The sequence below is a fragment of the Podarcis pityusensis genome (assembly GCF_964106645.2).
Source record: "Podarcis pityusensis genome assembly, chromosome: 8".
Classification (NCBI taxonomy): domain Eukaryota; kingdom Metazoa; phylum Chordata; class Lepidosauria; order Squamata; family Lacertidae; genus Podarcis; species Podarcis pityusensis.
The window spans coordinates 80,338,773-80,352,952 of NC_138033.1; the positions used below are offsets into that span (position 1 = coordinate 80,338,773).

The following is a 14,180-nucleotide window of genomic DNA, read 5'->3' on the forward strand; positions in this document are numbered from 1 at the left end:
GCTTCGCCTCCGTTAGCTCGGGGAATGGCCCTCGCCTCCCGCCGTCGGCTGAGGAGGGCGCATAGACTTGCGAAAAAGTAGAGCGGTGCTCGCTTAGATTTCAATGGAAGCTTCCGGGTTCTTCGGGCCTTTTTAACGTTGTGGTTCCGAGGGGCTGCCCGATGGAAAGCAGGCAAAATCCACGGCACTGAAGCGTCGTCTCCCCACCTTCGCAGTAGGCAACCGGAAACGTGGGACCCCAGCCTTCTTCCGCGCTAAGGACTCCGAATCCAGGAATTGGGGAGGGCCACTCTACACTTTCCTATATCTACGCGGGCGGGGTGGGAAATGTTTTGTTTCTCCATGGTGGAAGCATAGGGCTAGAAGGGACACAAAAGGGAGAGAGAGAGAGAATGGTTTTCGCTGTATCCCGACGCGGCTGTTCCCCCTGGTGGCCGGGAAGGGCGTCGGCAGCCGCGTCTCCGCTGAGCCGACAGCGCTCAATGTGTCGAACTTTCGGGAGGCGGGCCGAGAACTATTTTAAAGGACCCGGTTCGAGCTATGGCCCCTTTTCCGGGGGAGGGGAGGGTCCAGGGGCTGGAGCCAGCATTGCACGGTGGGGCAAAAGAAAATCCAGTTCATCTGTGCTAAAGGTGGGGACATAGCTGTCAGCGTTTCCCTTTTTTTAAGGGAAATTCCCTTATTCCGAATAGGATTCCTCGCGAGAAAAGGGAAAAGTGGACAGCTAGGGGTGGGGAGCTGCAACTGAGCAGGAACGAGGGACCGGCGGGCAGTGGGGTCGCACCCGATGGTGGAGCAGGGCGAGCGTCCCCCTAGCTGATTCTTATCAAATGACTTGAAAAATAAAAGTGTCAGAACTTTGAACACCCAGCGCAGAACGTCTTGCTTCCGCCTGCAAAATGACATTTTTGGATCTGGAAAAGGTTCGGAAAAGGGCTTGCTCGAGAGATAGAGAGTAGCGATCCAGCAAGCGGAGTGGCCATTCAAAGGCGTCTGGAATAGGCAGGAAGCCAGCAGTGCTTTTTCCACTGGGTGACTCCAGGATCTGGTATGCGGAAGATCCATTCCCCATAAGTCCTAATGCAGGTTGCCTAATGTAGGGGAATCCCCACCCCCACCTCTTGCCAACATAGCCCAGGTAGACTTCTGTCTCCCCCCCCCCCGCCCCCGTCCTCCATACTGTTTTGCAACCAGAAGCAACCCCCCCCCCCAACGCTGCCCTTCAGTCCTACAGTAGAGCATCTTCATCCATAAAAGCTGGCCCATGTCAAAGGGGCAGACAACCCCCCACCCCAAAACCCAATTTGATTCTAGGCTGCATTAACAGAGGTGTAGCGTTCAGATCAAGGACCACACTATTTGCCTTGGTTAGACCACACCTGGAGACCTGTGTCTAGTTCTGGCCACTGCAGTTTAGGAAGGCTATTGACTAAGTGGAACATGTAAAGAAAGAGGGCAACCAAGATGGTCAAGGTTCTGGAAACCAAGCCTTACGAGGAATGGTTGAGAGAAATGGCTATGTTTAGCTGGGAAAAGAGGAGACTAAAAGGGAACATAGAAGAGGGAACAAGCTTGTTTTCTCCTGCTCCGGAGGCTAGAACCCAAACCAATGGCTTCAAAGTTACAAGAAAGGAGATTCTGCATAAACTGCATCAGGAAGAACTTTCTGACACTAAGTGCTGTTTGACAGTGGAATGACTTCCCTTGGAAGGTGGTGGGAGTCTGCTTCATTGGAGGTTTTCAATCAGGGACTGGGTGGATGCTTTAGTTCCTGCATTGCAAGGTGTGGGTTTAGGTGAGCCTTGGGGTCCCTTCCAACTCCACAATTTGATCATTCTATGCCTAGGAAATGCATGCAAGCGCACCAAGAGGAAATAAGAATAAATGAGGCCACATACTTAAAAGTTAACACATTTATTTAAAATACATTTATAAAATGTTTTGTCTGCATATGTAGGATGGCTGTGGGCTCGTGAAGCCTCTTTGCTTGCCATGTGGGAACACATGCACACACCCTAAGAAGTGCCCCCCCCCTTTCTAACACACACACACACAAACACACACTCCCCCCACCCCCCAAAGAGGGCCTTCAACTTATTCCAACACTGATTCCTGGACAAGACCGTAGCCCCATTGTCCATGCCAGAGAAGCCCCCCAATGGCAGACAGTGAAAAGGGTGCCACCTCCCTGCCTGCAGGATGGAAGCACCCCCCCCCCCTTTGACCATGGTGCAGCTGGTGGCACAGCAGTAACCACCTTTCTTCTTGGTGGGGTTTGGGCCCTCCTCCTAGGAGCAACTTGCAAGAAGGTAAGTACAGCTCCGGGGGAGATGGGGGAGACTTAATCCTAAGTGGAAGAAAGGAGGCAGCCATAGAAGAGCAGTTGGGTGGAGCAGCAGCAGCAGCAGCAGCCAAAGACGGCACTTCCCACAAGGCAACCAATCCCAAAGCAGAGTTAAGGAAAGTCATGGTGATGCCAGGCAGTTATTGCTCACATATTTCTCCCTACTCTTGGGCAGGAGGGATAACTTTTTCTCTCCCACCTCCCTTGCTACATCCCGGAAAGAAAGCGTCAGGGCCATGTTACAAAAGCCATCCAAGCGTCAGGTCCTGCAGAAATGTCAAGCTCTCCCAAGGCCCAGCGCTCCTGAGGACGAGGAGGAGGAGACTATCTTGCTGCCAGTGCTCGGGCAAAGCGGCGCAGAGCAGCCCATGAGGCTGAAGGATGCCACTGGAGGAACCAAATGGAGGAAGGGAGCAAATTCAACACAGCAATGGTCCATCGTGTCTTTCACTTTTTATACACAGGTAGTTTTATTGTTATTATTACTCTTTTGACCAGTTATTTATTCTGCAATATTTTTGTACATGTCTCGGGTTGATGTACAAACAGACACCTTTCCCCACAACTCCCACCCCCTCCCAAAGTAGGCAAAAGTTCCGCTTCCGTTCCAGCACAAGAGGAGGCATCGCTGCGGTGCGCTGGGCACTTGGCCCAAAACCAGTCAAAGCAGCTCCTGCCTACCCCCACATCCCACCCAGGACATCCTCCAAAACCAGACAGTAAAACCAGAAAAGAGAGAAAGAGAGAAAGAGAGAGAGAAAGGCAGACTCTGGAAACACAGTGAAGCAAGCAGGCCCACAGTCACTCAGAGAGGGGGGTGCTGGGGGAGCCCCTCCCCAATATGGCTACTAGAGAGGACGGGGGAGGCCCAACCGCTTCGGCCCTCAGGAGCACCTACAACGCAGCAGACCTCGGCCAGCATGCATGGAGCTGCTGGCTACACGCCAGGGCCTCAGGTGGACTGGGCCCAACCAGGGGCTTCTTGTTGCTTGAGGAAAACCCAACTGATTCTGTCTGAGTTAGAAAAGCAACACAGAAGCAGCTGCTTGCCATCCTGAGTCTTACTCGGCGTCGTCTGAAAACACATTTCTGCGCCCAGCAAGAAGTGCAGCAGCTGAGGCCGACACCCTCCCACTTTGCAAGGGAAGGCAATCCATTCCCTGCCCCGCATGGCAGCTATTGCTTGTGCCCAGCTCCTTTGCCCCCTGGTGGCAAACTGACCCGGGACAGGACCGGAAGCACACCTGGAGCAACAAGGCCATGATCCTGGCCCATGGCTCACAGCTCGCCTGCCACGGCTTCAGACTCCGGCCAGCACAAGCATCGCTGGGCCACAGGGCTTCCCCCTATCCCTTTTCATGGCCTCAGCAGAGGACAGCAGCAGGGAAACTAAACTAGTCTAAGGCCGGGGAAGCTCATCGCCCCAGTGGCAAAAAGCACCTGCTCACCCTCCGCCTGGAAGCAGCACAAGCAGTTGAGGGAGGCACTGGCCACGGCTCCTCCACCCTCCAGGCCAGGGGTGCAGGCCAAGACGAGTCACCCCAAGCCAGAGGCCTCGCCAAAGCCCACCACGCAGACGGCTGACAGCCCTTTCCATCTGCTTCGCAGCAGCAGCAGCAGCGGATAGGGGAAGCCGGGCACACGAAAACCTCTCCCCACTACTATCTGAAGCGCCTCAAAATCCATTTCGCTTCTCTTCGAACTATGCCAACTCCCGCTTCTGAGATAAACAAGCCAAACCGCGAACACACCCGCCCCTTCGTCACTGGCGTCTTCTTCCCCTCCGGTTCCCAGGAAGCAAACCAATGCAGTTCTGTACACGCCTCCCGCCGAACCTAGCTCCTCGCTCCTCAAGCAACCTGGACAGACATGCACATTCCCAGAAGCAGAATGCCGCCCGGCCCTTCTGCCATCCCGCCCGGAGACGCAAACATTTATTATTACTATTATTGCTGGTGCTGGCTTTGGCAGGCGTGGCTGTGTGGGCAAGCCCAGCAACTTGCCGGAGGAGCCTGCCCTGCCCTGCCGTGCCCCGCCCCCTCAGTATGCCAATCCCAGTGGGGGAAGCGGCAGGCGGGGGTCACAGTGCCAGGGGCAGAAGGGCACAGGAGGCAGAGCAAAGGGGGGGAGAAGGAGGAGATCACAGTGCAAGTCACCCGGGTAGTTTCCCCCTGCTCAGGTTCGTGTGTCCAGTGCCGCCACCGCGCAGCCCAGGGTGGGGGAGGTGCCCGCTCGAGTGCCGCCAAGTCGGCCGGACGGCCATTCCTATCTGCGCTGCTTGAAGCCCTGTGAGCCGTCGGGGCCCAGCGGCTGCCGGATCACATTGCTGGGCTGCCGGGCCTCCTCCGGCTGGGAGATTCTTGTGGGCCTGTCAAGAGAAAGAGCAGGGAGGCAGCCTTAAGAGGACGGCAACGCGGCGCAGCGCTCCAGAGACTCACACAGAGGGGACCCCCAGCATGGCCAAGCAAGGGGTCTGCAGGCAACATGAAACAGGCGATTCCCCTGGGGGGGCCACGGGCTCAGGACAGTTCCCTTTCTGAGGGGGCTGGGTTCAGGGGACGCAACCTCCCACCTTCTGGCTAGAAAGGAGAGCAGGCGCAATCTAGGCTCCTCATCTGTCCCCAGTAGGGCTGGCTTGGGATGGTCAAACTAAGCCTGCTGCTAGCCACTCGGGTGCCTGGTGTGGGGGCGTGTCCTGCAGCTGGGGGCAGGGCGAGCCTCTCCACCGCTTCCCCCTCAGCTGCAGAGCACCTGAGGGAGAGGCAGTAGGCAGATGCAAGTCCCACACTGACATTTCAGGCCACGCGGAACCTGCAGGTGCCTAAGCCACCACGTCACTCCTAAAGCTTCGTGAACAACCCCTTTTTAAAGAAAACTCATTTTGCCACCCTCCCAGTCAGTGATGACACCTGGTGTGGGGCGCACCCCCTTCCTCCACCACTGCCTGCTGCACTTGGGGGGGCAGAGGGGGCACCCCAAGAGCTTATTTCTCTCTCACAACACAAGCAGCTGGAACAGGGCAACAGCTGAGCCCCGGTGGGTCCCCATTCCTGGCTAGCACATGACACATGCCTGCTTGCTGGGGCCGAAGAGCTCAGCTCAAGGCAAAAAAGGGGGGCAGCCAATGTGCCCCCACCTCCTCCTGAGCCCCAGTCCCACCGGGGCCTTGCCCCAGAGGGGGAACTCCAGCTTGTCTGGGCCTCTTGCGGTAGGAGATCAGGGCCCCGCCGTTGCAGCTGCAGCCCTGCACCTGTCGAGGATGGGCTTGTCCTGCTCCTCCTCTGGGCTGGCGCTGCCCAGGATCCGCTTCCGGGCTTCGGCGTATTCGGCCTCCCTCTGTGCCAACGTCTTCACCGGGAGGGCTGGCCGGCTGGCAGAGTTGGGGTTGCTGAGCACCCCGTTGCTTGTAGGCCTCTTTAAGATCCGGATCTGCGGAGGCGGCCCGGAGGGAAGGCTGTCGTCCTGGATCACAATGGGCACTTTAGGCGGGGACTTGGATTTCCTGCTGTTGAGAGGGAGAGAGCGGAGGGGGAAATAAGGGGTCCCGCTCTTTGCAGAGGGGCTGAGAACCCTCACCTGGCCGAAAACAGACACGTGCAAAGCACAAGTTACAGAAAACACACCTCAGATGATGTTTATAGTCAAGGAACCGTCAGCATGCAATAAAACCCACCAGGCCTCCCCGCTCTGTGTTCCTCTACCACTCCCACTGCAGAAGGTTCAATTCCCCTTCCCGCAAACACCAACACTCCTGCAAGAAACAGTCAAGGAGCTTAGGCAGCAGCCCTGGACTCCAGCCCTCATCTCCTGGCAGCTGGATCAGCAGAGCCCAAGTGAGACTGGCTGGGAGAGCAGAACCAAGCAGCACTCATCTGGGAGAGCTCACTCAGTAAAGCATGAGGCTCTTCGTCTCAGTGTTGTGGGCTCGAGCCCCACAATGGGCCAAATGTGGGTTCCTGCATTGCAGGGGGTTGGACTAGATAACCTCTGTGGTGCCTTCCAACCCAATGATTCTATGTTTTCCCTGTTCAGCATTCACAGACATACTCAGCACTTTCCCTCCCTCCAAAGCCACCTAGTGGCCAGAAGTGGCCTCTCCGGAATCAGCGGAAACTGAAGGCACTACCGACCTGCAAGCAGATGCTTTGGGCAGCTCTTATTCCTTAGACAACCCTCCTTTTGAAGGAAGTGAAACACAACCCCATCTCTCCACTGACCCCCACAAGGTCCCAGCAATAGCCAAGCCCAGAGGATGAAGCGTCCTCACCTTTCCTTCTGGGTGATCTTCAGCTTTTTTTCTAGCCGCCTGTCTATTTCCTGCAAGGCAACAAAACGGGGCAGGGTTCAAATCTCACGTAGTGCATTTCAGAGTCACAAGTGAAGGGGGGTCCCCATTGGCCTCCCCGAGCCAGGGTGAACCCTCTGTGGCTGCCCTGCTGCTCCCAGGGGAACTTGAAGATGCTCCTGTGGCATCGCAAAGATCAAATGGGCCCAGCCTCTTTGCATAATTAAAGTCTGGCAGTCACTTCCACAAGAGGGAAAGATAGTCACTAACTTGGATGGGTTTGGAAGAGGATCAGGCAAATTCATGGAGGAGAGAATGATCTGGTGCTCGAATCCTGGTTGAGGGATTTTCCTAATGGGCACCTGCTTCGCCAATGTAAAAACAAGATGCTGGACTAAATGGGCAATTGGCCTGATCCACCTACAGTGCTCTTATGTCAGGGAAGGAGGATAGGAGTAGGCATCCGATGATTATCTGGAGGGCCACAGATGTTCCCTATCCGGGGGGGGGGGACGAAAAAAGGTACATGAGGATTGTGGAGGAAGGGCAGAGCCTCCCCTTTGCCAGGCTCTGTCCTGACATCAGATCTGCCTGTAACTATTCCTGCCAACCGCTCTTGGCGGGTGCTTGGCCACTGAGCTGTGCAGAAAGTGGGTTAAAATTAGTGTCCGACTTTCAGCCTGGCCAAATGAAGCAGCTGACAGATAAGTCTATTTTTATGGGTGCAGCAAACACCCCAGGGTGCAAGTGTGGCACACGGCAAATGCATCACCTGAGTGCCTGTACCTCCCAGGCAGACCCACAAGGAAACCGGTGGGTGGGGTGGGTGCTAGCTGTCTTGGGACCAAAGCAGAGAGTGAGAACCTCCAGCTAAAAAAATTATCAGGGGGAGGGGAGACTCCCCCAAGCAAAACAGGAGACCCACAAGGCCCCTTGCAACGACCCAACTGTAGGGGGTACCCCTTAAAAAGATACCCACCTCCTCCTACGAGGATCAGAACACCTGCCCTGGATTGCTTGGAGGAGGGGAAACCCCTCACCGTGCCATGTGCTAACTCTTTATGGTTCAAAAATTAACTCATCCACCAGACTTTGGACTAGGAGACAAGTTCTGTTAAACAGAGCTATTAAATTAGAGCCTCTCCATTGCGAAAGAGACAGCCAGAGTGTGAACAGACACTGAGGCACGGGTGCAGGTGGCCCCTGGCCTCTCTCCCCAAAAGGAAGCCACAAAGCCCACATTTGAACAACAGCGCTGCTCAGTCAGAACACGGGAGCGATGGGGGGATAACTTCCTGGTCCAGCCATCCCACCCCAGCTGGCCAAACAAGTGCCTCCGGGCAGCCCAAAAAAGGAGAACAAAACTATCACCCCACTGCCCAGAACAGCCCCCCGATTCAGCGGCTGTCATTAATCGAGGAGTAAAAAAGGCCCCTATCAGTCCTGGCTTTCTCAGAAGCTTCTCACAAGCCTGCTTTTAAACCTCTTCCAAACAACTACCAGGCAGTATGTGGGTGGGTGGGGGATAACCCACAACTCCCACTCCTCAGTTCCTCACTTGCCTAAAGCTCTTCTCTTCCCTCCACCTCTTCAGAAAGGCTGAGGAAGTGTGGGTATTGCAGGGCCAGCTCTGGGGGGCCCTGGAAGAAAGTGGCTGCTTGTCTGGCCCGCAGGAGCTGAACATAGCAACAGTTCTTCCTTCTGAGCCAAGGGGGGTTGCCAGGATGCTAGCCAGATGGCAGAGCAAGGGGTGCATTCTGTGGGAGCTCTCCAAATCTACCGCCCTGAAAACTGTAGTGAAGGCTTCACCCCTTCTCGCCAAATTCGACAGACAGAAACCGCCCGCGTTTCCTCAACAGCTTCCCGCCCGCAATTTAAATATGCAAAACAGCACAGTGCCATCTCTCAGCAAGCCTGCCCCACAGCCCCATCAGCTGCTGCAAGGTGCTGGATACTATAAAAACAAGGGAAATGCCTGGAGGTTGGAGAGGCAGAGATGGAGGAAATCGACTCCCGAGGGAGACCAGGCAGCACCCCAAGACAAAGGGCAGCACGCGGGCCTTCAGGTCTCTGCCACCCAGAACGCAGGGTGCAAGACTGAACAATGATATGCCCTGGCACCCTCACACACACATATGGCCAGCCACCAAGGCCACACTCAAATCTGGAGGTCAGTTGGAGGATGTGGGCAGGCTGCTTGGATGAGTGAAGTCAACCACTCGTCTCCTTGACTCTTGCCCATCTTAGCTCATGAAAGCAAGCCAGGCTGGGCTGGGCAATGAGCTCCATGGAGTGGTGAATGCTTCCCTCTGTGAAGGAGTCTTCCTGGACCCCCTTAGTGGTTATTAAACCGCTTCTTAAAAAACCATCTTTGGACTCGGCCATTATGGCCAACTATCACCCCATTCCAAATTTTCCATTCCTGGGTAGTCACAGAACAGCTCCAGTAGTGTGGGGATGAGTGTTTGGACCCTTGGGCACTCACTTGTAGGATGTCTCAGGGCTCCATCCTCTCCCCCATGCTTTTTAGCATCTATATGAAGCTGCTGGGACATCTATATGGTTTGGGCAGGGTGTTCACCAGTATGTGGATGATACTCAGCTTCACCTCTCATTTAAATCGGAACCAGTGAAGGTGATGAATGTCCTGCGTGAGCATCTCAAGGCAGTTAACGGATTGAGGTTGAATCCTGACAAGTCAGAAGTACTGTTTCTAGGGGACAGGAGGCAGGCAGGTGTGGGGGCTCCCTGATCCTGAATGGGCTAACTGTGCCCTTAAAGGACCAGGTGAAAGTTAATTCTGTGTCCAGGATGGCTACAAGTTCCATCTGGTATGCTAGCTGAGACTACCTGCCTGCCCGCTATCTTGTCAGAGTTCATGCTCTGATTATCTTCTGCTTGGATCAGTGCAGTGCACTACCTTTGAAGATGACTCAAAAACTACAACTAATCCAGAATGCGGCATCTACACTAGTGACCAGTAGCAGCAGCCGGGATTATATAACACCAGTCCTAGAGGATCTACATTGGCTCCCAGCATGTTTCCAAGCACAATTCAAACTGTTGGTGCTGATCTTTACAGCCCTAAATGGCCTTAGCCCTTTATCCACCCCCAACATTCAGCCTGCATATTGAGATCCAGCTCTGAGGCTCTTCTGGCAGTTCCCTCACTGCGAGAAGTGAAGTGGCCTTCTTGGTAGTGGCAACCGCCTGTGGAATGCCCTCCCCACCTGATGTCAAACATATAAACAACTACCGGTATATGACTTTTAGCAGACATCTGAAGGGAAGTTCTTAATGTTTGATGTTTTCTTGTGTTTTTGTATTTTGCTGGAAACCGACCAGAGTGGCTGGGGCAACCCAGTCCAATAGGCAGCATATAAATAATAACATTGCTATTATTATTATTATTATTATTATTATTATTATTCTAAAACTCTCTGCCTGGAAGGCGAAGGGCAAAACTGTGATAGACCTTTGCTGTAGCCTCTGACAAGGTACTCGGGGCTGCCAGAGGCAAAACCAAAACAGATCTCAGTTGTCACTACAGTGGTGCCTCGCAAGACGAAATTAATCCGTTCCGCGAGTCTCTTCGTCTTGCGGTTTTTTTCGTCTTGCGAAGCACGGCTATTAACGGCTTAGCGGCTTTAAGAAAAAGGAAACAAACTCGCAAGAACTCGCAAGACGTTTCGTCTTGCAAAGCAAGCCCATAGGGAAATTCGTCTTGCGGAACGACTCAAAAAACGGAAAACTCTTTCGTCTTGCGCGTTTTTCGTCTTGCGAGGCATTCGTCTTGCGAGGTACCACTGTACCTCTTGGGCAAATGAATGGTCCAAAGGCACTGCATGCAGCACCAGTGGGAACCAAGAAAAGAGTGACAACTGTGTTTAACCGGGGTCTACATTGCTGACCAATGGCTAGAACCTGGGTGAGCAGACCTGCTGTCTACTGGTTGGACACTTAAGAAATTCCTGGGATTCTTCCAGGAAAAGCTCTTCCAGGGAAGAGGGGCCTGCTGAGAGTCTGCTGATAGGAAGCAAGTGCTGCTCTGTGGTTAAGGGATCTGGAGCCTACAAGCTCCTGCTGTGTCCATTTCAACACATGCAACGCAGACAGCCTCTCAAATCCAGGCCATACAACCACCCTCCCTCTCTACACTCCTTGTCCCTATTACAGTGGTACCTTGGGTTAAGAACTTAATTCGTTCTGGAGGTCCGTTCTTAACCTGAAACTGTTCTTAACCTGAGGTAACCTGGGGCCTGCTGCTGCCGCCAGAGCACAATTTCTGTTCTCATCCTGAAGCAAAGTTCTTAACCCGAGGTACTATTTCTGGGTGAGCGGAGTCTGTAACCTGAAGCGTCTGTAACCCGAGGTACCACTGTATTGAGATCTTGGTGGTGTCTGAGGGCAGAGCTTCCTGGAAATATTCTCAAAGTCACTTGCTAGTCCTAAGCCTTCACTTGCCTCCAAATGAGGCATCATGCAACCATCACTAGCAGCACAATCCTACTACACATTGTTTACTCGGAGATAAGCCCACAGTGCTCAGCAAGGCTCGCTCCCAGGCTCTGGAGGCCAAGCACTGGCAACCTTCTCCTCCACAAACCTGGCTGCAAGGAAGCAGAGCACTCACCAGGGGCTGGGCCTTGGCTCCACGGTGGAGCCCCCGCTTTGCATGTAGAAGATCCCCAGAGACGTGGAGCTGCCCCTTGCAGCCCCAGGAGAGGAGTCGAGCTGGGCCAGCAAGCGAAAGAGCCTGGTCCGGCCCAAGGCGTCTCCCTCTGTTGTTCGAGGGGCGACGCGGGGCCACCTGCAGCCCCTCCGAGGCCGGGGTCCCCTCTTCCCCCGGCCCCAACGAGCAGGGCGAATGCGGGGAGATGCAGCTGAGCCTTTTCACCCTGAAGTGCCAACCACCCCTCTTTCGGGTGGGCCACGCAGGGGAGGGAGAGGCGTCCCAGCCCCAAATCGCGCCCCTCCTTGCAAAAGAGGAACGGGAGGGGGAAGGCCCCCCCCCCACACGCGGAGATCGGAGCCCCGGGACACCTCCTCGGCAGCTCCCTTAGACCGCCCCTTCGGAGAGCTTGAGGGGGGGTGCGGTGGGGGGTCCGCGCAGGGAGCACGTGGTCCGGGGGAAATGGGGCGCGGCCCCTTTAAGAGGCCTAGCAGGCGCCGCGGAGCCCAAGGCGCCTCACCGCCAGCCATGAGAGGCCGAGCCCAGTCGCTCTTCCCGCGGCCCCCCCTGCTGTTGGCGGCCTCCCCCGCCGCCCCCGGTCTGGGCTCGGGCTCACCCCGCTGTCGGCCGCTTCCTCCCAGCTCTCGGCGACCTCCTCATCTTCCATTGTAATTCCCCTCCGCCGCCAGCCCGCCCAACGCGCATGCGCGCGACGCTCCCCGCACTGGCGGCGGCGGCGCAGCTGCTCTCTCGGCTGCCAAAGCTCGGCTGTTCACTTCGGCACGCGCACGCGCACTCGCGGCTCTGCTTCTTTTGGCGCATGCGCGTTTCTGGCTGTTCCCGTTCCCTTTACCGAAGCAAAGGGTTTTTCCTGCGCGTGCGTGGGCAGCGCGGCTCTCCCCTATGGAATACCCATCTGCGAGATTCCCGGATGGATAAGGCACATGCGCATTCGCCCCAGCCCATGACAGGCGCGTACAAATCTCAGGTTGTAGTCGCCGCGCATGCGTAACTTTCTGGCTCGCTGGTCTTTAGCGCATGCGCAAAAAGAGATGTGTTATTACCCGGGAATATAGTACCGTATGTGCTGTATTGTATCACCTTGCCAACAAAGGTCCGTATAGTTAAAGAAACGGTTTTCCCAGTAGTGATGTGTGGAAGTGAGAGCTGGACCATAAAGAAGGCTGATCGCTGAAAAATTGATGCTTTTGAATTATGGTGCTGGAGGAGACTCTTGAGAGTCCCATGGACTGCAAGAAGATCAAACACATCCATTCTTAAGGAAATTAACCCTGAGTGCTCACTGGAAGGACAGATCCTGAATCTGAGGCTCCAAGACTTTGGCCACCTCATGAGAAGAGAAGACTCCCTGGAAAAGACCCTGATGTTGGGGAAGATTGAGGGCACAAGGAGAAGGGAACGACAGAGGACGAGATGGTTGGGCAGTGTTCTTGAAGCTACCAACATGGGTTTGACCAAACTGCGGGAAGACAGGAGTGCCTGGCGTGCTCTGGTCCATGGGGTCATGAAGAGTCGGACACGACTAAACGACTAAACGACAACAACATCTGCTGTATTCCCCTTCTCCCAAGGCAGAGTGTCCACTCCCGAAAGAACCGTACAGTTTAGCGGAAACACAGAGCGCTCTACACACAGTAGCACAATAAGCACAAAACACAGTAAAATTATAATATCACAGTAATAAGGGAGACAATGGAGCATCCACCGCTGTAGGCTATGGAAAAAACGATTTTGTGGGAGATGAATGGCGCCTCCTCATCCAGGGACAGTCTGCCTCTTAACACCAGTAGCTGGCACAGGAACCAACAGAGAAAAGGGTTCTCTGGAAGCACTTGCTTGACGACAGGATAGTTGGTTGGAGGCATCTCCTGCCTGACCCAGGACTCTTCTTTCTAAGAGCATAAGGAGACCCCTGCAACTCGATCAGATCAAAGGAGGCCCACCTAGCTCAGCAGTATTTCTGCACAATGGACAGGACTCGTATTCAGAAGCAATACTGCCTCTGACACACCACCTGCTATGAATTTATCTAATCCTCTCTTAAAACCATTTGGGTTGGTGACCCCCATTGCCTCTTGCGGGAGTGAGTTCCCTGGTTTAACTGGGTGAAGAAGCTCTTCCCTTCCTTTGGCTGTCCTGAGCGACATTTGGCTTCCTTGCGGGGACTAGTATCACGAGAGTGGAAGGACAACCCCTGAGGCTTTTATGCAATTTCCAAGAACACAGGAACATTCCAGCAGCTGGATGAAGTCCAGTCTCCTACTCCCCAGACAGCGGCCAACCAGGGACTCCTAGAGCAGGCATAGGCAAACTCAGCCCTCCAGATCTTTTGGGACTACAGTGGTACCTCGGGCCATTCTTATTAGGGATAATTAATGAAGAAATTCATTAAAAAGATGTAAATTTGTTTATGTATGCCACAACGGCAGCGAGAATTCTCCTGGCTCAAAGGTGGAAACAGCAAGAACTCCCTACATTGGAAGATTGGAGAATTAAGATGGTAGAATTTGTGGAATTGGCAAAGCTGACGGGGAGAATTAGGAATCGACCCGAAGAAAAATACCAAAAGGACTGGAGCAAATTTATTTATTATTTGAAAGAAAATTGTACTTATATGAAAACGTTTGTAGCATTAATGTGATATGTTCTGTAATGAGGAATTATGATGCTGATTTATAAACATAAATATGATTTCTTAAGGCTAATATATGATAAAGAAGTGATCATGAGAATGCGATAGATATGTTAAATGTCATAGGGATGTCAGAAAGAGAGACGGAAGGAAGTCAAAGCTCATTTTGAGCAAATAATATAAGTTGTGAATATGTGTATGGAATTAAGATGAAATACAGAAAAAA

General features: G+C 54.0%; 1 protein-coding gene across 1 annotated transcript; it reads right to left on the reverse strand.

Moving 5' to 3' along the window:
* Positions 1–1,898: 1,898 nt before the first annotated feature.
* Positions 1,899–12,096, reverse strand: SZRD1 (SUZ RNA binding domain containing 1). Its single transcript, XM_081017637.1, has 4 exons — positions 11,918–12,096; positions 6,612–6,661; positions 5,595–5,849; positions 1,899–4,712 (listed from the first exon to the last, which is right to left on the reverse strand). Exons 1-4 carry the CDS (start codon positions 11,966–11,968, stop codon positions 4,610–4,612), a joined length of 459 nt encoding a protein of 152 aa, XP_080873763.1. The 5' UTR covers positions 11,969–12,096; the 3' UTR covers positions 1,899–4,609.
* Positions 12,097–14,180: the final 2,084 nt, after the last annotated feature.

Excerpts from the sequence above, each read along its gene's own strand:
- SZRD1 (XM_081017637.1), bottom strand. The coding sequence starts at position 11,968 with ATGGAAGATGAGGAGGTCGCCGAGAGCTGGGAGGAAGCGGCCGACAGC. Across the intron at positions 6,662-11,917 it reads AGGAAGCGGCCGACAGCGGG|GAAATAGACAGGCGGCTAGA; the intron begins GTGAGCCCGAGC and ends GTTGCCTTGCAG. Across the intron at positions 5,850-6,611 it reads AAGATCACCCAGAAGGAAAG|CAGGAAATCCAAGTCCCCGC; the intron begins GTGAGGACGCTT and ends CCCTCTCAACAG.